Below are 20,403 nucleotides of genomic sequence, written 5' to 3'. Positions count from 1 at the left end.
TGAAAGCTCTTATGCCACACGGAGGACGAATGAAGCATGCTGCCGCCTGAAAGGATAATTTATTCGTGACACGATTTAATTTCACCACGCATCTTCCAACGTAAAGGGATAGGAGATTGGATAGGAGTGTTTCTAGGGAAAGTACCTCACCATACGGAGGGGAAGAAATGTTGGGGACAGAAGTGCATAGTATTGTCTTTGAAATCCAATCTTTCGAATTTCACGGGTCTTTTCCGCCTTGCGCGCCTTCAGCTGTCTTCCCCGGCGGTACAGAACTCCGGATGTTGTCTTGTCGCTTTCACTGTTTCATTTCGTCTGAGCGTTGCACTGTAAGAGAATCTTCATCTGAGCTGGTCACGAGCGCCAGTTCATCTCGCAACCCTTTACGTAACTATGACTGTGTTTCGCCGATTTACTTTGCTTTTAGTAGAGTGTCCTGACGTTTGGAAAACTTCCTAATGTTAGCCTTTATCTGATGCACATTGTTAAATATGGCTTCGACTCGATTTGACTCAGTTGAACTTCTTTTTTTATTTTATTTTTGCAAATTCCTTTTCTCTATTACTAGCCGCCTTATCACTACTATTAGGTTTAGTAATATTTCCGGAGAGAAAACTTCCAGGTTTATCTTCTATTTCAGGAAGGTTCAGACGTTTTCCAAAATTCCTTATAATAAACAAAATACATTTAAATACTGAAATAAAGGCACATATACGACCCAAGGGAGCTTAGAGCATGTCTGAAGTGGAATCGTCAGTAACAGTCAACATTTTGAAAACGTCTGATTTGTTCTGGAAGGCATTATTCGAACGAACACATAGATTTGCCACTACCCTTCTTACAAATGTATCTTTATTTATACCGGAAAGTAAAGACGAAATGCAAACATCGGCCGGCCGCGGTGACCGTGCGGTTCTAGGCGATGCAGTCCGGAACCGCGGGACTGCTGCGGTCGCAGGTTAGAATCCTGCCTCGGGCATGGATGTGTGTGATGTCCTTAGGTTAGTTAGGTTTAAGTCGTTCTAAGTTCTAGGGGACTGATGACCTAAGATGTTGAGTCCCATAGCGCTTAGAGCCATTTGAACCATTTGAAGCAAACATCGGTTTCCTTTATAGGTTTCTACACAATGTTGGATAAATATTTAGATATTCAATTCGCTTCATTGTGGCTATCAGGAATGTAACTATTTTCGTATGTGTACATTGTTTCCCAATATCTTAGAGCAAAAAATTATATAGTATAAAGAATAAATAGAGAGCACGTTCCAGAGCACTTGTCAAAAATTTCATCCTTTACCTTAGCTCGATTTCATTCTCATTATCCTATTACAGAAAGTGCAAAAGTAGCTTATTGAGTTCCTACTGTTTGTAATATATAGCTAAAAATTCTAATTCTCTCTGCTTAATAAGTATATGTCGTCATCCATATTCAGTTTGTAATAAATCTTCGACGTAACTCTTTGAATTTAAATATGTAACAAAATGTAGTGAAATACATATGCCTGTTTTCCGTATCAAAATTGTGGCATGCTGTTGCAAGAAACTGACAATGCTTGCAACTAAATACGGTTATGTAAGTCATGCTCTCTGCATGATGATTTCATCGTCAAAATGCGTAGCGTACGGAAGAAGGACCTTGTGACAAGCACAGAATTATATATTTTTCCAATTGGTGGATGCTTATTCTTGTATTGATACCCACATGTGCTTGTGCGTTACTCGTACTTGCGTAATGATAACCAGTCTCATTTCTCACACGAGGCTATCCACATGTATTTACCTGTTTGCTTCAAAACATTCATCTAAACGATAGTGCCAGTGACTTAACGAGCTGAATGTTTATTCTTTTCACTTCCAACAGATCCCACTAAATGGTGAAGCCTCCTGAACGTATTACCAGGAGATTATCATAAAATGATAAACGTGTAAGATTTCTGGAATCTGTGCCATAATTGACTAAGATCTTTGGGCTAATGACGTTCGATGTTAATTTAAATGACAACAGATACTGCACGAAGAACTAGAGCAACTCGGGGATGGCTATTCCATCTTTCAACGCGATCGAGCACCTGTTCCTAATGCACGGCCTGTGGCGGAGTGGTTACACGACAATAACTTCCCTGCAATGGACTGGCCTTCACAGAGTCCTGACCTGAGTTCTATAGAACAGCTTTGGGATGTTTGGGAACGCCGACTTCGTGCCAGGCCTCACTGACCGACATCGATACCTCTCCTCAGTGCAACATTCCCTGGAGAATGGGCTACCATTCCCCAAGAAACCTTCCAGCATCTGATTGAACGTATGCCTGCGATAGTGGAAGTAGTCATCAAGGCTAATGATGGGTCAACACCATATTGAATTCCAGCATTACCGATGGAGCGCGCCACGAACTCATAAGTCATTTTCAGCCAGGTGCCCGAACACTTAGTGTCTGTGACGGTATCAGGTTTCACCATCTCACTCACTCATCATCATCATCGAACACATACGTGACACCACAACACACACCCAACCATTACAGTTGCACACACTTAACAGTTACACTTAAACAATACACAGCGCTAACATTTCGCGAAGTGAATATGTCTACGGGTACAAGCCGCGCGGAGTGGCCGCGCGGTTTAAGGCGCCATGTCACGGATTGCGCGGCCCCTCCCGCCGGAGCTTCGAGTCTTCCTTTGGGCATGGGTGTGTGTGTGTGTTGTTCTTAGCATAAGTTAGTTTAAGCAGTGTGTAAGTCTAGGAAGCGATGACCTCAGCTGTTTGGCCCCTTAGAAATTCACATACATTTGAACATTTGAGCGGGTACAAAAGATATAAAACACCTATCCAGTTCAGGTGGCTGAACCTGCCTTTTGGGGTCTCCCAACCAATCATTCAAAACGACTTCACTTCGCTTTTACTTTACATTACGCTTCTTTTGAACCATTATTCAACACAGTACAATTAATACAACAACATTTATTAATTTTGTTAATTTACGATAGTATATACTCCTTACGGTACTGTAGCTTCTAAACTAATTGAGCTATGGGGTTCAGGGCGTGGTTATCTGTTTCTCTAGAAGAGTTCGTTATGATATGCCCGACTTTTATATTGCTCTAGTTCTTCATGTAGTATCTGTTGTGAGTTGGTTTTCAAATTTCCGTTCAGGAAACCGCATGCTTTCGCAACAGGCACAAAGGCCCGTGGAATGCAACGAATGTTTGTCAGCAAATCGCTTTGGACAGGCACACGAATATGGTCGTCTACAGGCCGAGCAGTGGGCTGCCTCCTAGCGTCTGATACCTCATGTCTGGGCTCTTCCCAGCGCGCGCCGAACGACCACGCCCCTTCCACTCCCAGATCCGCGAGTTCATTTAGCGGAACTAACACTATCACGGTCCCAATACATCCCTAAGCAAGTAAAACAAAGTAAATTAAAAACAAATTGTCAGCCCTGGAAACATCTACGTTCCCAGTCCACTCCGACAGTGTTTCAGCTGAAATTCTGATATGATTTCATTGAATATCGGATTGAGAAATCAGTGATTTTGTTCGAAGGACGATATTAGATACGTCGTAAACTAAGCTGTCTTTTTTCCATACCTTCAACTCGACGTTGTACTCCATATTATACATGGGGAAAGAGACGAGCATTCTCTATTGCACCATTGAACCTTGTTGTTGTGGTCTTCAGTCCAGAGACTCGTTTGATGCAGCTCTCCGTGCTACTCTATCCTGTGCAAGCTTCTTCATCTCCCAGTACCTACTGCAACCTACATCCTTCTGAATCTGTTCAGTGTATTCATCTCTACGATTTTTACCCTCCACGCTGCCTTCTAATAATAAATTGGTGATCCCTTGATGCCTCAGAATATGCCCTACCAACCGATCCCTTCTTCTAGTCAAGTTGTGCCACAAATTTCTCTCCTCTCCAATTCTATTCAATACCGCCTCATCAGTTTTGTGATCTACCCATCTAATCTTCAGCATTCTTCTGTAGCACCACATTTCGAAAGCTTCTATTCTCTTCTTGTCTATACTATTTATCGTCCACGTTTCACTTCCACACGCCCGCAGCTCGTGGTCGTGCGGTAGCGTTCTCACTTCACGCGCCCGGGTTCCCGGGTTCGATTCCCGGCGGAGTCAGAGATTTTCTCTGCCTCGTGATGGCTGGGTGTTGTGTGTTGTCCTTAAGTTAGTTAGGTTTAAGTAGTTCTAAGTTCTAGGGGACTGATGACCATAGATGTTAAGCCCGATAGTGCTCAGAGCCAGAGCCACTTCCACACATGGCTACACTTGATACAAATACTTTCAGAAACGACTTTCTGACACCTAAATCTATACTCTATGTTAACAAATTTCTCTTCTTCAGATACACTTTCCTTGCCATTGCCAGTCTACTGAACTTTAGTCTACATTAATGATGGGAGAACTGAGACCTTCAAGCAAACAAGAGCTCTGTTCTCGAGAAGTAATGAATCGAATATACGTCTGAGATCCGAGAAATTTATGAATACAGACTAGTTGTTAGGGCCGTTCGCTTCAGTAGGCTGTATTAATAAGGTTCACGGATGTGTGCGTCTAGCATGCCTGCTCCCATCATTTGGGATATGCGTCACCTTCTGCATCTCTAAGGAAAATAGTTTTCTGTAAATAAAGCAAGGCTACATCCGTTTCTTAAGTTTTTTCAGATGACGTTTACTTTTCTCATTAAAAAAATCACCACTCATTTAATAGCGTGTTTTATTTATTACGCAGACCTTATGTGACGCGGTGGTCTAGCGGTCCTGGCGCTGCAGTCCGGAACCGCGGGACTGCTACGGTCGCAGGTTCGAATCCTGCCTCGGGCATGGGTGTGTGTGATGTCCTTAGGTTAGTTAGGTTTAAGTAGTTCTAAGTTCTAGGGGACTTATGACCTAAGATGTTGAGTCCCATAGTGCTCAGAGCCATTTGATTTGAACCTTATGTGACTTTAAGGGAACTGTTCGGTATAAAAACTGTTTATTTGGATCATTATAGTAAATAAATTGAAGCAATTGCTTTTCGAAACTGAGGGACTTAGAAAAAATAACAAATTTTTTTGACATTTCATCAAATCCTATAACATTGGCGGCTGCTTCTCTCTCTCTCTCTCTCTCTCTCTCTCTCTCTCTCTCTCTCCCCGACTAAACTGTAACTTAATCTGTGATGCTCCGTTTCCGAGTTATTTAGCATAGAATTTAGCCAATCGGGACGTCGCGCGCTCACACACAAGCGGCCTGCCAGGGGCGGTGTTGCCCAACGAGTGCTTTGTCTCGTTAGCTGAAACTTGAATTTACGCGGACGACGATCTGACTGGCTAAGTTCAATTCTAAATAACTCGGAAACGGCGCAACGTATCGAATTTTTTTCGTAACATTCATATCGAAACAACTTCAGTATTTTCATTATTACCTGTTTTCAAAATATTTTACCTTCTTTTTATTTTACAATAAATATTTTATCCTCTTCTGATTTCATAATAATTTCTGAAAATTGGTGGAACAATTATTATCGAAATTCATTGGATTAATTTTAAAGCAAGTAAGAAGTAGACATGAACCAATACTTTTTCTGAATACATGTTTGATGAGACGTCCTTTTTTTGTATAGCAAATGAAATTCGTTGCTCGAGTTTCCTTAGTAGGAGGCCACTGGAAACATACCGAATAAATACACATCCGAGAAACGACAACAATCGATTGTTTTCATTCTGATCACCAGTGCTGCCAACACGACCGTATCCACAACTTCAAACAGGAGGTTACGTGCCTGTATGTGGTGTTACAAGGGTGTGCTGAAAAATCACTGCTGGCCGAGCGGTTCTAGGTGCTACAGTCTGGAACCGCGCGACCGCTACGGTCGCAGGTTCGAATCCTGCCTCGGGCATGGATGTGTGTGACGTCCTTAGGTTAGTTAGGTTTAAGTAGTTCTAAGTTCTAGGGGACTGGTGACCTTAGAAGTTAAGTCCCATAGTGCTCAGAGCCATCTGAAAATCAATGCCTCCGATTTTTTTAATGTCAAAACCCTTAAACATACTTTATTAACATTCTACGTCTACATTCTGCATTTCTACACATTTGCGCCCTCTGCCGCTAGCGGGCTCCGAATTGTAGTATGTAACATGTAGGTGTGTAACTTAACAATGTCGGTGCGTGAAAAACAGCGTATTGTATTCCAGTTTCGAATTCGAAGAGATGGTCCACACATGGAGCACCGTCTCCTTCAGCATGCCAGTGACAGGACACACACACGAGGATGCGACATCTGCAACAATCCGACGCGAGTGTTCACTGCCATTAGTCATCCTCCACACGGACGCGACTTCGTCCCATCCGATTTTCATGTTTCCAAAACTTAAAGAATGCCTTAGAGGACTTCCCTTTGATAGTGATGAATCAGCGCAAGCAGAGGTGAGGTTGCGGCTCCGTCAACAAAGTCAAACATTCTACAGTGACTGAGTTAAGTATTTTTCTATCTGATTGGGAGAAATGTGTTCGTCGCCACAAATAAAGATATAGTCATGAAGAATAAAGATGCAGAATGTTAATGACGTTTGTTTTATTTAAAAAACCTTAAGTATTTTCACATAAAAATTTCGGAGGTATTATTTTTCAGCACGCCCTCATAGAATACATCACGTCATTTTTAGTGAATACCGTCGATACGCTAGAATCAAGAACTCCTCACTACTCGGTTCTCGAACTGCCTAACGTTAGTCTACATTTACCAGTCAGTGTTCCCTGCGTTATCTCGATCCACACCTACGGTAGGCTCCTGCTCATATCATTACTTTCGACGCGATGAAGTTCGAAATTTTTCTCGGGTGAGCTTATGACGTCGATGAGTTCCCGTAGAAGCTATGAACCGCAAAAGTGGTGAAACCGTTGACATTAACGGAGGCTCTTGTGGAGGTTATGCATGAGGCAGCTTACGTAAAGGGAGACAGCATTAGCTGGAGGCTGCAACGGCAACGAGTATTGCTGACGCAGAGCGACATATGACCCATTCACGTTAGCTGCCGCTTGACCGACTTGGAGAAGGATGCGTCTTTCACTGTGGGGACCATAGTGGAAACCACTCTTAGGAATATCCTAAATATTTTCTCGTGTGCTAGCATTGTTATTTAATTATTTTCATTACCATCCGAATTTGTGGCTTTCGACATTATATTGAGGAACCTTACCGTCGTACAGTAAACTCCTAAAGCATCTGTTAAAAGTATTGGATGTGTTCCCCCTTACTAATTCAGTAATTATTGAGTCTGTACGTTCATCCTAGAGTCAGCATAAAATGCAATGTATTGGAATTCAATAGGTATTCTGTCAAAGTCGGCTCCAGCGCTGAATCTTGCACATAACTTCGTAGCAATAATATCGCAAGTGGTTAAGACGAGTGAATATGTAAACTTTGAAAGTTATTTCTCCTGATCACTCACCAAAACTGATCCATTGAGTTTCAAGTGTCGTACTGAAGAATTCACTAGATAGAGATGTATGAAGTCTATCGGCCACGAGCAGCGGCATGAGTTAATTTTGTAACCTCTTGCAATGCGCCTATTGTATAATGAATTGCCCCGTGAAGAAAGTGCGTCCGTAAAATTTTAAACTGTAAGACTGCATGGCATTCCACGCGCTACACGCTACTGCAGGTATATCGATGTACCATCAATAGATTAGTCGCTTCGTCAAAGAATAGAGGCCATTTACGCAAATCATCCCCTTGCCTCATACTACCCCAGGTTAGCCGAGAGCGCTAATACGCAGCTTCCTGGACTCGGGTAGGCGCTCCGGCCCCGGGTCGAACCCGCCCAGCGGATTAACGGCGAGGGCCGGTGTGCCGGCGTGCCGGCCAGCCTGGATGTGGTTTTTAGGCGGTTTTCCACATCCTACTAGGTGACTACTGGGCTGGTCCCCACGTCCCACCTCAGTTACACGACTTGTGTAGACATTTGAAAACGTTCGCACTATTTCATGGCTTGCCCTACAGGCATACACCTGGGGTACACTAATTCCATCCCAGGGGGTATGGGGTGGCGACAGGAAGGGCATCTGGCCACCCTCTGAAGCTAACATCGCCACATTCCATAGTAACAAGGCCGACCCCGCGTTGGGGTGGGACAAAGGCCCAAAGAAAATGATGATGATCCTCTTCCCTCATACTGATGCATTCGTAGAAGCGCACCGAATGAGGTGCCGCAACGCTAAGACACTGGATTCGTATGTGGGAGGCCGGCGGTTCAAAGCCTTACGTAAACATCCAGATTTAGATTTTCCTAAATCGGTTAAGGCCAATGTCCAGATGGTTCCTCTGAAAGTGCATGACCGATTTCTTTCTCCAACACTCGATTGCTCCGTCTCTAATGACCTCGCTGCCGACAGGATGCTAAACCCTAATCTTTCTTGCTTCTTTCATACAACCGTCTTAAAATTACTCACTTTCGCCTTGGACTTCAGGGGTTAGTAGCAACTGCAAGTAGTAATATTTCTGTGTCAGTCGTTTCCGTAACATCTATCAAACATACGGTTGGGGAATGTTCATCCATCTACTTCCTCTGTTGGTCAACTTCTCCGGTGTACTGTACTACTTAACTGTTGGTTGTCCTTAGCCTAACTTAGTTTAAGTTAGGTTAAATAGTGTGGAAGCCTAGGGACCGATGACCTCGGCAGTTTGGTCCCGCAGGAACTTACCACCACTCTTGGCCGAGTCGGAAACACTCAATGACGTTACAGTAAACAAGTACAATGGTGACTAAGAAAAACGCATCGTACTGTCAATGCTTCCCGGTCAGTTGTGTATGTACTACCAGCCCCGATTAAGCGCCGACTCTCGATAAGCAGACCGAGGCGCCGTCACTCACACGTGCAGTAATACTGATGTCGACTAACACTTACGAAACTCCCTCACATTCGCCCAACCATTTCTTTGGTTACACTCGGTCGACCTTTTGATTTCATGTTACTGCAAAAAATCCGTCATTGTAAAGTGTACATACAATCGCCGAAAGGATTTGGCACTCTATGCATCTCTGTGAAATCTTACTCTGAAGCATCTTTGTACTATTTCAACAGACTAATGCACATGAAATTTAAGCTTATCAACTGTTGTCTCGACAACAGTCTCAACGACTATTAACTGCAAACTACTGCGTTCTGGTTGTGAAGGTTGGAAACTGCTGCACAAATATAAAATTTTTTCAGTGTTTAAACCAGTAACGGCTCTGTTTACCTAAAACAATCAGAAGAGATGACTGTAGCTTTCTTTCGATTAAGAAAATGCTTTATCTTCAAATATCCTTAACAAAATAATAGTACTTTTAGACATGGCCAAGCGGCCTAACATTCATAGTCATCCTCATCGACAATGCAGTACTCACTGCTGCTTTTGTTTATCGAAATACAGAATACGGGTGACTGATTAAGATAAGATGGAGTGAAGTATGGAGTTCACTCTAAATCCTTTGTTACCTCTAGTCCTAGTTTCTGAAACATGCGAACATTATTCTCGAGTGAAAGATTTTGGACTGAATTGTAAACCGAATTTGTGGGAAATAATTACATGTGCATGCGAGTATATATATTGTACTTCCGTTACTATAGAAAATGTGGACAGATCTTCGTATTTTCTTCCTCCTGTTCTGTTATCAGATAATTTTGCTCTAATTTATCTGTTTATATTTACATTTAAACGGTAAAACTATAAACTCTTGTTTTTTGAAATCCCTTGACGGATTTCGGATCCGTGCATTCAAGGTGACCAAGAAAATGGTTCAAATGGCTCTGAGCACTATGGGACTTAACATCTGAGGTCATCAGTCCCCTAGAACTTAGAACTACTTAAACCTAACTAACCTAAGGACATCACACACATCCATGCGCGAGGCAGGATTCGAACCTGCGACCGTAGCGATCGCGCGGTACCAGACTGTAGCGCCTATAACTGGGACCAAGAAAATCTAATCATACCTTACTTACATCTGTTAGTACGAACATAGTCACGATACAAAACAAACTGTCCTATGACGCTCAAACATACGGTAAGCTACAAGAAAAAGACATTTAATCGTTATTGAGGCTTATTTTACCAAAGTGAATTGGGTTATAACGCCCAAAGATTCTCTGCACGAGCACCTTCTGATGAGATGCCCCAGCAGAAAGCAGTCAAACCAACCTCCAGATGATGTTAAGTCCCATAGGGCTCAGAGCCACCTCCAGATGTCCACTGCAAAACTGACATGTTTGCTGTTCCACCTTCGTATACCTCTTTCTAGATAGTTTGAGAGAAAAAGAAAAAAAAAACTTTGCCAACGGTCAGATTCCGAATTGTCATTCATTGATATGAATATCAATATCCTTTCTTATACTTAGATACACAGCCCCTATGGATTTCTTGAAATAATTCATTTTCCTGTGTTACGTTGCACTGTTTTAAACAAGCACTTTATTTCAGTTCATTTGTTGTTAGCTAATTTCATACCCTTAGACATTACAAAGAAAAGGGACACACAAAGTTACACCACATCATGATTCACATAGCAGCTTGGAAGGAACAACATGCAATTGTCGGCAGTAGATGTTGAAAAAAAAGGTTTATTTGAAATAAAAAATAGCATTATGCAGAAAAAACTGCTTCTTTCAAGATATGAATTTCCTGAGCATCTGTTACTTTCTCAAACGTAACTCAGTATTCATTTTCCCCACACCTCGGACTCCACTCATACCTTTCACGTAAGTAGCTTAGTGCCTAAAAGAGCAAAACGAAGGAGTTGTGGCATGCAGGAATTAGTGTCAGAGGTTGACTGTAACTCATCTCCATGACGGCGCAAGAATCCTCAAGAACTACAGCGCTCTTTGTCTGTACAGAATGGGGTATTAGGGCTTAACGTCCCGTCGACAGCGAAGTTATTAGAGACGAAACAAAAACTTTGGCTGATCAAGAATAGACTAGAAATTGGTCGTGACGTTGTCAAAAAATTCCATCCTGGTATTAGTATGAAATGCTTTGCGAAAGGCAAAGCAAATCTAAAACTGAATCTGAGATTTTTCCTTTAGAGTGTGAGTTCAGTGCTTCAACCACTCCGTATTGCTGTAATAGAATGCTCCCTTTACAGTTCAGGCTTTCAAAACGTGAGCTGAACGCTGCATGACAACAGTAGTAGGTGTACTTGCACAAGACAATTAAGAATTTTTGGGTGAGTCTTGCTGAATTTATGATTGTCCATACTATCTACACTATCGGATCAAAAGTAACCGGCGGAATTGGCCACTAGATGTTACAAGAGGCAGTATAAAAGGAGGCGGGGAATACTTTGTTGTCGGTAGAGAAGCAGTAACAGGGTTACGGATCGGGAGGGCTCAGTGACTTCGAACGTGGACTAGTCATTGGGTGTGCCCTGTCTAACAAATCCATCTTGGATATTACAGCCCTTCTATATTCACCCAAGTCGACTGTAGATGATTTTGTTGTGAAGTGGAAACACGAAGAAACGACTACAGACAAACCAGGATCAGGCAGACCTCATGTACAGACGGATAGGGACCGTCAAGTATCTTGGGGATGGTTTTAAAAAATTGGATGAAATAAGCGGAAGGAATCACTTGTGAGTTCCAAAGTGCTACTACCAGCCGTCCAGCTAGAGCGATGCCTGTGCGTACGAAGTTAAAACCATGTGTCGCAATGGTCGAGCGGCTCCACATAGGCCACACATTTCTGCAGTCAATTCTGAGTTAATGAATGACATCACTGGACAGTGAATGATTGGAAACGAGTGATTTGGAGCAATGAATCACGCTACACCGTGTAGCAATCCGATGGAAGTGTTTGGGTTTGGCGAATGCCTGGAAAACCTTACCTGCCATCATGTGTAGTGTCAACAGTGGCTTAAGGAGGAAGCGACGTTTCAGTATGGAGATGTTTTTCGTGGTTAGGTCATAGCCTCTTGATTTCACAAAAGAAAACACCAAATGCGAACGATATGAAAATATGTTACAAGATTTTTTATGCGTGCAGCAGGGGAAAAGTTCAGAGACGACGATTGTTTGTATTAGCAACGTGTCATTAAGTGGGCAATAAAAACCCTGAAACGGACTGGCATATCCAGACTTCCGACTGGAACCCAACGGAACGCCTTTGGTAGGAGTCAGAACATCGACTTTGCTCCCAACCCCAGCTTGCAACATCACTACCGTCTCTGGTTGGAGGCTGTCGTTCCTGTAGAGACATTCAGCCACCTCACTGAAAGTGTGCCGGTCGCTGTGGCCGAGCGGTTCTAGGCGCTTCAGTCCGGAACCGCGCTGCTGTTACCGTCGCAGGTTCGAATCCTGGCTCGGGCATGGATGTGTGTGATGTGCATAGGTTAGTTAGGCTTAAGTCTAAAGGACTGATAACCTCAGATGTTAAGTCCCATAGTGCTCAGAGCCATTTTAACTAAAAGTGCCCCCAGCCCAGTTCAAACTGTCACAGATGCGAAGGGTGCATATACCCCATATAAATGTCCTCTAATAAGTTTACGCCTCGCCTGGGCCCGACAACACCGACATTGGATTTTGATGACTGAAACATGTCGCCTGGTCGGACGAGACTCCTTTCATATTCTATCGAGCGGATGGACGTGTACGGGTATGGAGAGAACCTCATGAATCCATGGACTCCACATGTCAACAGGGAACTGTTCAAGCTGGCGGAGTCTCTGTAATGGTGTGGGGTGTGTGCAGTTGTGACGGTACGTCTAGACACGACTCTGACAGTTGACACGTACATAAGCTTCCTGTCTGATCACCAGCATCCATTCATATCCGTTGTGAATTCCGACGGACTTGGGCAATTCCATCAGAACAAAGCGACACATTACACGTCCAGAATTGCTACAGAGTGGCTCCGGGAACACTCTTCCGAGTTGAAACACTTCCGCTGGCCACCAAACTTCCCAGACTTGAAACTTACTGAGCATATATGAGATGCCCTGCAACGTGCTGTTCAGAAGAGATCTCCACCCCCTCGTACTCATACGGAGTTATGGGCAGCCCTGCAGGATTCGTGGTGTCAGTTTTCTCCAGCGCTGCTTCAGATATTAGTCGAGTCTATGCTACGTCGTGTTGCGGCACTTCTAAGTGTTGCCGGGGCCCTACACGATATTAGGCAGGTGTACCATTTTCTTTGGCTCTTCAGTGTAAACATCTAAGACAGCTTCCTTTCTCTTTGATGCTAGATCGGAATTCCCATCACTTCGGCTGCAAAAATTGTACACTGTCGGCTTTACAACGCATGTTCATTCAATTCTTCACTCTTTAAGAAAAATTTTGTTTGCAACGAAGTTGTATTGTGTTTATTATGAAATTAAGTATTCTTGGTTTTGTTGCAGAACACCCAGCAGAATGACAACCAGGCTGTTCCTACCTTGGAGTCTCCTGGCAGGTCAGTGAATAGTGGAGTTCACATTTACTTATAATTACCTTACAAAATATACATGTTCTGTTTTGATGTTACAGATGAAATAGTTAGGGGAGACGTGTTATATTTGTTAGCGGTTAGTTCTAGTCTACATCTGTAGTGAATAAACGAAATGTGTGCAGCATTTTTGATTAGGAATGGTAAGATTCATGTGGTGAAAATCATACTAGGAGCTTGGCACAGACTCCTTCTAGGATGGTATACTAATTAAAAGTTCATTATTTTTATCTCCCCATTCGATAGGATGACGGTTCGAACCCGCATCCGGCCATCCTGATTTAGGGTTTCCTTGATTTTCCTAAATAGTTTCAGGCAAATGCCGGACGGTTCCTTTGAAAGGGCACGACCGACTTCCTTCCACATCCTTCCCTAATGAGTCAACCAACCAAAACATTTTATTTCCGCTACGCAGTGACGATTGTCCAAAAACATGTGATTGTCGCCATTAGCTAAAGAAAATTTGCATACAGTCACACGTTTACTTCTCGTTTGAAATGAAAGTAAATGCTCTACCTGTCGTATGTCGGAATCTAATGGCCGAAACGTATCGCAAATATAAAAGGGGGGAGGGGGGAGGTAGGAAGTTCCATAACGCATCGAAATGAATTCTTATTGTAGGAAACTCTTTACACCAATTTTGGTAGAGTAACCTGCATTCTGCAAATTACGCTTACGTTGAAACGTGGCTATCAGCTGGGCAATATTCATGCATTAATGTCCTGAAAAGATTATGAAATCTTTGTTAAGACATAGCACTTGTAGATCAACAAGAAATACATTTTTTAGTTCTTATCTCAACTGAGAGCCAATAATTATCACACAGAGTAAATTTGAAATAGAGGAGAAATTTTTTGTTGGTTGTTCTTAAGCTCCAAATAGCCGAAAACATGTAGACATTAATGAGAACGTAGGCGACGATAACGAGATAATATCCAAGACTTACACCTGTAGTGTATATGTAGTATAACACCAGAAACATTCCTTGCAATGCTAGCGAATTACATTCCCGATTGGCTGTACTACTACTTTTGGAAAATTTTCGTATGATTTCTAGCAGCCATTTTGGTTAATAGCGGATTTCATCGTCATTTGAATGATATAGGTAACATCGTGGGAAGAGTTAGTGTAACGGTTTAAATTAATTTGTGTTTAAACTGGCTGCACGTTAACCAGATGAGTTTTCATAACAGTTCAATATTTAGCGCAATAACGGAATTATGTAAGTAATCCCTTCGCATTTATAGACTACTAATTTTTAAATTAAAATTGTTGAATGAAATAGGAGTTGCCCAAAATGAACTATTTTAGTTAAATTTAGCTGTGCTAACTGTTAGGAATTTAATGTTATTACACATATAATCAAAGATTTTGGGAGAAGCGTTATTAACCCCTTTCTGAGTTAGTTTTAATGCAGAATAACAAATGAGGTTTCTTTTTTTATGTTGGAATTATGGCTCTCGTTATTCTTTAAGAACTCTAATGTTAATCCCCAACAATCTCATTTCATAATGACGCTGCTAACACGTTAAACTTCTAAAACAGTTATCTACAGGTCCATCGGGAGTAAGAACCGTGTGCTATTGTCGTTTTCCTCTTGTTCGCAATCGAAACTTTTTTGAGTAAGAACCGTGTGCTATTGTCGTTTTCCTCTTGTTCGCAATCGAAACTTTTTTTCTTAAAGATACGTTACCTGCGAATATAACTATATATCATAACCGAATGAAAATAAAAGCAGTACGTTAATTTGACGTTTTGTTTTTCTCAGAACTTAGAGGCACGAAGTCCCGGAACGACTGTACCGAGTGGTTGTACGAAGCTCTTACATGGGTGTTACAGCAAAGTACTGGATGAGTCAAAAAGGACTTTAAAACTCTGTAATGATAGAGAAATTTATTGAGATAACTTATAGAATCGATAGATGTGTCCTTATGTAGCAAACTACATCAAGTTTCACATAAAAGTGTCCAGCGTCATTTTGGTTAGATGTAACTACCACTTGTGACGCGACAATCATCTCACCGGTAATCAATTTCTTTCCACACTCGTTCATAACGTCAGGCGTAACTTGCGCAACGGCAGCGCAGATTCGATTTTTGAGATCGTCTAAATTGTTTGGTGGGAGGGACGAACGTACACATGTCCTTTAATGAAACTCCAGAGAAAAAAATCCAGTGGTACCAAGTCTGGGGAGCGAGGTGGCCGTGCGATTGGCCCTTTACAGCCAATTCACCGACCTGGGAAGCGATTGTCGAGGGAACTGCGAACATCCCTGAGGAAATGAGGTGGTGCACCGTCTTGCTGGTAGTAAACCATCCCATCTCGGTCATCCTAATCGATCTGTGGAATTAGATTATTAGAAAGTGTGCACTACGCTGGCGCTCATGGTGGCGGAATGGGGTACTGATGCATTACGTGAATCAAACTTGATGTTGCTTAGCACAAAATGACACATTTGCCGATTCTGTAATTTATCTCAATAAATTTGTGTATCATTCCAAAGTTGTAAAGTCCTTGTTGACTCACCCTGTGAAGTCTCAATGCTTAACACTTATGAAAATTGCTGCCTTACGTATTAGCTCTTATCCACGGTGTGAACTGATCAATGGTTTTGTACACTTGGTGTGATAAACAGAATAGTAAATTTTGGAGAAAAATAGATACCATTGCAGAAAGAATTACTGAAAGTGTTACCTACAATTTCCTCTGTAGTTTTTTTCTAATGGGCCTAATGTAGATAGATGTTCTAGTCCTGTGCAAACATAATTAATACAGAGTTGTGTATATTGAATGTCTGGTCATTTACTTATACGAGGGTCGTTTGAAAAGTTCGTGCAAAAACTGAAACTGCTTCATTTTTTGGCGTAAACCTTTATTTTATTTTTCGACGTAGTCTCCTTTTAGACTTCTAAACTTAGTCCAACGCTGTTTCAATTTGTTAATCCCTTCCGAATAATAGGAATTGTCGAAGTCTGCAAAATAGCTATTAGTTGCTGCAATCACCTCCTCGTTTGAATAAAATCTTTGTCCCGCCAGCCATTTCTTTAAATTGGGGAGTAAATAGTTTCCGTGGGAACCAAGTCTGGAGAATAGGGGGGATGTGAAACTCATTGGAATTCTATTTCCATTAATTTTGCGACCACAACTGCTGAGGTGTGTGCTGGTGCACTGTCGTGATGGAAAAGGACTTTTTTGCGGTCCAATCACTCGGTTTTCAAACGGTCCAATAACGATGGCTCTCTCTAAGTACTATGGAACTTAACATCTGAGGTCATCAGTCCCCTAGACTTAGAACTACCTAAAACTAACTAATCTAACTGCGTCACACACATCCATGCCCGAGGCAGGATTCGAACCTGCGACCGTAGCAGTAGCGCGGTTCCAAACTGGAGCGCCTAAAACCGCTCGGCCACAGCGACAGGTCCAATAACGATGAATAATATTCACCTTTAATAGTTTTGCCCTTTTCCAGATACTCTATGAAGATTATCCCTTGCGAATCCCAAAAGACAGTCGCCATAACCTTTCCGACCGAAGGAATGGTCTTCGCCTATTTTGGTGCAGATTCTCCCTTGGTAACCCATTGTTTAGATTGTTGTTTGATCTCAGGAGTGTTGTAGTGTATCCATGTTTCATCCACAGTGACGAAACGACGCTTAAAGTCCTGCGGATTCTTCCTGAACAGATACAAACCATCCTTGCAACACTTCACTCGATTCCGTTTTTGGTCAAGCGTGAGCAGTCTCGGAACCCATCTTGCGGATAGCTTTCTCATGTCCAAATATTTATGCAAAATATTATGTACCCGTTCATTCGAGATGCCCACAGCACTAGCAATCTCACGCACCTTAACTCTTCTGTCATCCATCACCATATCATGGATTTTATCACTTCGTACAACCACTTTCTGGAGTCGTAACCTCCACAGGGCGTCCAGAAGGTTCAGCATCACTTGTGCCCTTATGGCCACTCCAAAAATTTTGAAACCACTTATAAACTGTTCTAATCGAAGGTGCAGAGTCACCGTAATGTTTATAAAGCTTCTCTTTAGTCTCCTGAGGCGTTTTGCCTTTCATAAAGTAATGTTTAATCACCACACGAAATTCTTTTTCGTCCATTTTTTGACAATCACTTTACTTCCTTGATTCACACGAATGCCAAACACAAAGAAATACAACAATATGGCTGAAACTTGGTGTGCGTTCTTTCCAAAGATGCTACCAACTAAACATGACCTCGATACGCACCGGTGGTGCCATCTCTCGGACTTTGCACGGACTTTTCATACGCCCCTCGTATGCAGACCTGAGAAAGTGAATAATGATTTTTCCCTAGTCAGAAGAATCTCCCCTCTCCCCTTTATAACATAGCACTAGTTTCTATATCATCTTTGTTCAGTATGACGTGAGTCATGTGTCACCTACATCAGTAACTCTGCTTAAGACTGGTTTGTCTAGAACTCGTACATCTTTTTAAAAAATTGAAATTCTGAGGTTCCATTTTCTGTGATTTCTTTGAAGTTGTACGCACTACGTAATTCAGACCTTTGAAGCGTTATTGAGGAGAAAGTCGTATAATTATCGTTTAGGCAGCTTCCTGGTTAGCCGCCGCGAGCACAATGAGCGTAGTTGCAGAAACGGTCTGCTCATTCAAGTGCGCCGTGCGAGCGCCATTGTTCTCCGCGTGACACGGACTCGGACGTGGCCAGATGCGTGCGCCAGCCGCTGTCTCCTGGACATCACACTCAGCCTAACACCGCTTCTCATTCAACTACATTCTGAACAAGTCATCTTTCCACCCACAATGTCATATTATTATGATCTTGTTTCTGCAATCTTTCATGATACGGGCGCACTCTCTGTCTTTAGTGACCCGGGAACATCAAGATACAATTATTTCTGGATGCAGCTCGACGCGCAGATACCTTGCCTGTTTAGATTAGATTAATACTTGTACCATAGAGCATGAATACGACACTTCGTAATGATGTGGAACGTGTCAGGTTAATAAAAGATGTCTGTACAAGATATTACATTACACAAAATACTGCATGACACTAATGTTTAAGTTTTTTTCCCTTAATTTATATCTAAAAATTCAGCCAATGAGTAGAAGGAGTTGTCATCGAGTAATTCTTTTAATTTATTTTTAAATGTTAGTTGGCTATCTGTCAGGCTTTTGATGCTGTTTGGTAGGTGACCAAAGACTTTTGTGGCAGCATAATTTACCCCTTTCTGTGCCAAAGTCAGATTTAACCCTGCATAGTGAAGATCATCCTTTCTCATGGTGTTGTAGCTATGCACACTGCTATTACTTTTGAACTGGGTTGGATTATTAACAACAAATTTCGTAAGTGAATATATGTACTGTGAGGTTACTGTGAGAATCCCTAGATCCTTAAATAGATGTCTGCAGGATGACCGTGGGTGGGCTCCAGCAATTATTCTGATTACACGTTTTTGAGCAATGAATACTTTTCTACTCAACGATGAATTACCGCAGAATATGATGCCACACGAAAGCAGTGAATGAAAGTAGGCATAGTAAGCTAATTTACTGAGATTATTATCACCAAAATTTGCAATAACCCTAATAGCATACGTAGCTGAACTCAGACGTTTCAGCAGACCATCAATGTGTTGCTTCCAGTTTAACCTCTCATCAATGGACACACCTAAAAATTTTGAAAACTCTACCTTAGCTACAGACTTCTGTTCAAAGTCTATATTTATTACTGGAGTTGTGCCATTTACTGTACAGAACTGTATATGCTGTGTTTTATCAAAATTTGAAGAGTCCGTTTGCTGAGAACCACTAAATAATTTTGTGAAAAACATCATTTACAATTACATCACTTAGTTCTTGGTTTTTGGATGTTATTACTATACTTGTATCATCAGCAAAAAGAAGTAACTTTGCATCTTCATCAATGTGGAATGGTAAGTCATTAATGTATATCAAGAACGGGACCGATGACTGTAGCAGTCTGGTCCCTTTAATCCCACAAACCAACCTACCTATATCAAGAACAGTAAAGGACCTAAGACCGAACCCTGTGGAACCCTGTACTTGATAGCCCCCCAGTTTGAGGAATCAGCTGTTGTTTTAACATTACATGAACCACTTATTTCAACTTTCTGCATTCTTCCAGTTAAGTATGTGGACGTAAACTTGTAGGCAAGTACCAGCGTTCTGAGCAATAGAAAGGTTGTGCTGTAGAGTTCCTTTATAGATCCATTCCATATCATCCTGGCGCAAAAATTATAAATTATCTCTTAGAAGGCGGAGATGTGAAGTTGTGCACTTCACGAAACATTGATATACTTGAACTTAGGCCTACACGCTTAATTATTTGCAACGATTTACAATACTTCGGAAAAACAGTGTGTGGATATGAAGTGGAAAAACTTTGTAAGCTCATTTGGAGATAAAAAAAGTGGTCTTTGATTCACTCATAGTATACTCAGAAAACGCAGTTCATATATATGGAAAGAACTCTTTAGGAAAATATTTTTACGACGTACAGGCAAATAATCTCAAGACTGCACGCTAGTAGTGAATATGAAACAAGGCAAATACTAGGAAATGTGCAATAACAAGTGTCAGTTATTATGTACACACCTGTATGATCTCTTTATGGTGTGCGTTGAACATTCAACACGAATTTGTTATTGCGCGTATAGTGAAAGCTATTTTCTCACTGTAGTCTATTATGAATGACATAAAGCAGGCAATAAATATTACACCATAGGTCGTGAATGTACAGTTGCGTAACTACAGGAATAAAATGACAGTCAGTGACGAGCACAAGGAATTGTGTGCGTTTAAACCAACTTGCCCCAGCTAATACCTGTTACGCGAAAGAGCGCAATTATTAATTATATTAGCTGAGCAGTTTGGTTTCAGCTGAACAGTCAAACTAGGCAAATTTTAAATTCGTATCCATGGCTGGT

At 41.8% G+C, this 20,403-nt stretch overlaps 1 protein-coding gene across 1 annotated transcript in view; it reads left to right on the top strand.

The window, feature by feature from the left end:
• LOC124555446 (proteoglycan 4-like) overlaps positions 1-20,403 on the top strand; it is a 314,385-nt gene that overhangs the window by 87,518 nt on the left and 206,464 nt on the right. The window contains exon 2 of the mRNA XM_047129358.1: positions 13,365-13,417. Within this exon, the coding sequence (XP_046985314.1) occupies positions 13,378-13,417 (40 nt within the window). The 5' untranslated portion in view covers positions 13,365-13,377. The remainder of the gene's footprint in view (positions 1-13,364; positions 13,418-20,403) is intronic.

This window comes from Schistocerca americana, chromosome X (assembly GCF_021461395.2).
Source record: "Schistocerca americana isolate TAMUIC-IGC-003095 chromosome X, iqSchAmer2.1, whole genome shotgun sequence".
Classification (NCBI taxonomy): domain Eukaryota; kingdom Metazoa; phylum Arthropoda; class Insecta; order Orthoptera; family Acrididae; genus Schistocerca; species Schistocerca americana.
The sequence above is the reverse complement of the archived record's forward strand: the minus strand, read 5'-3'. Positions and strand labels throughout refer to the sequence as shown.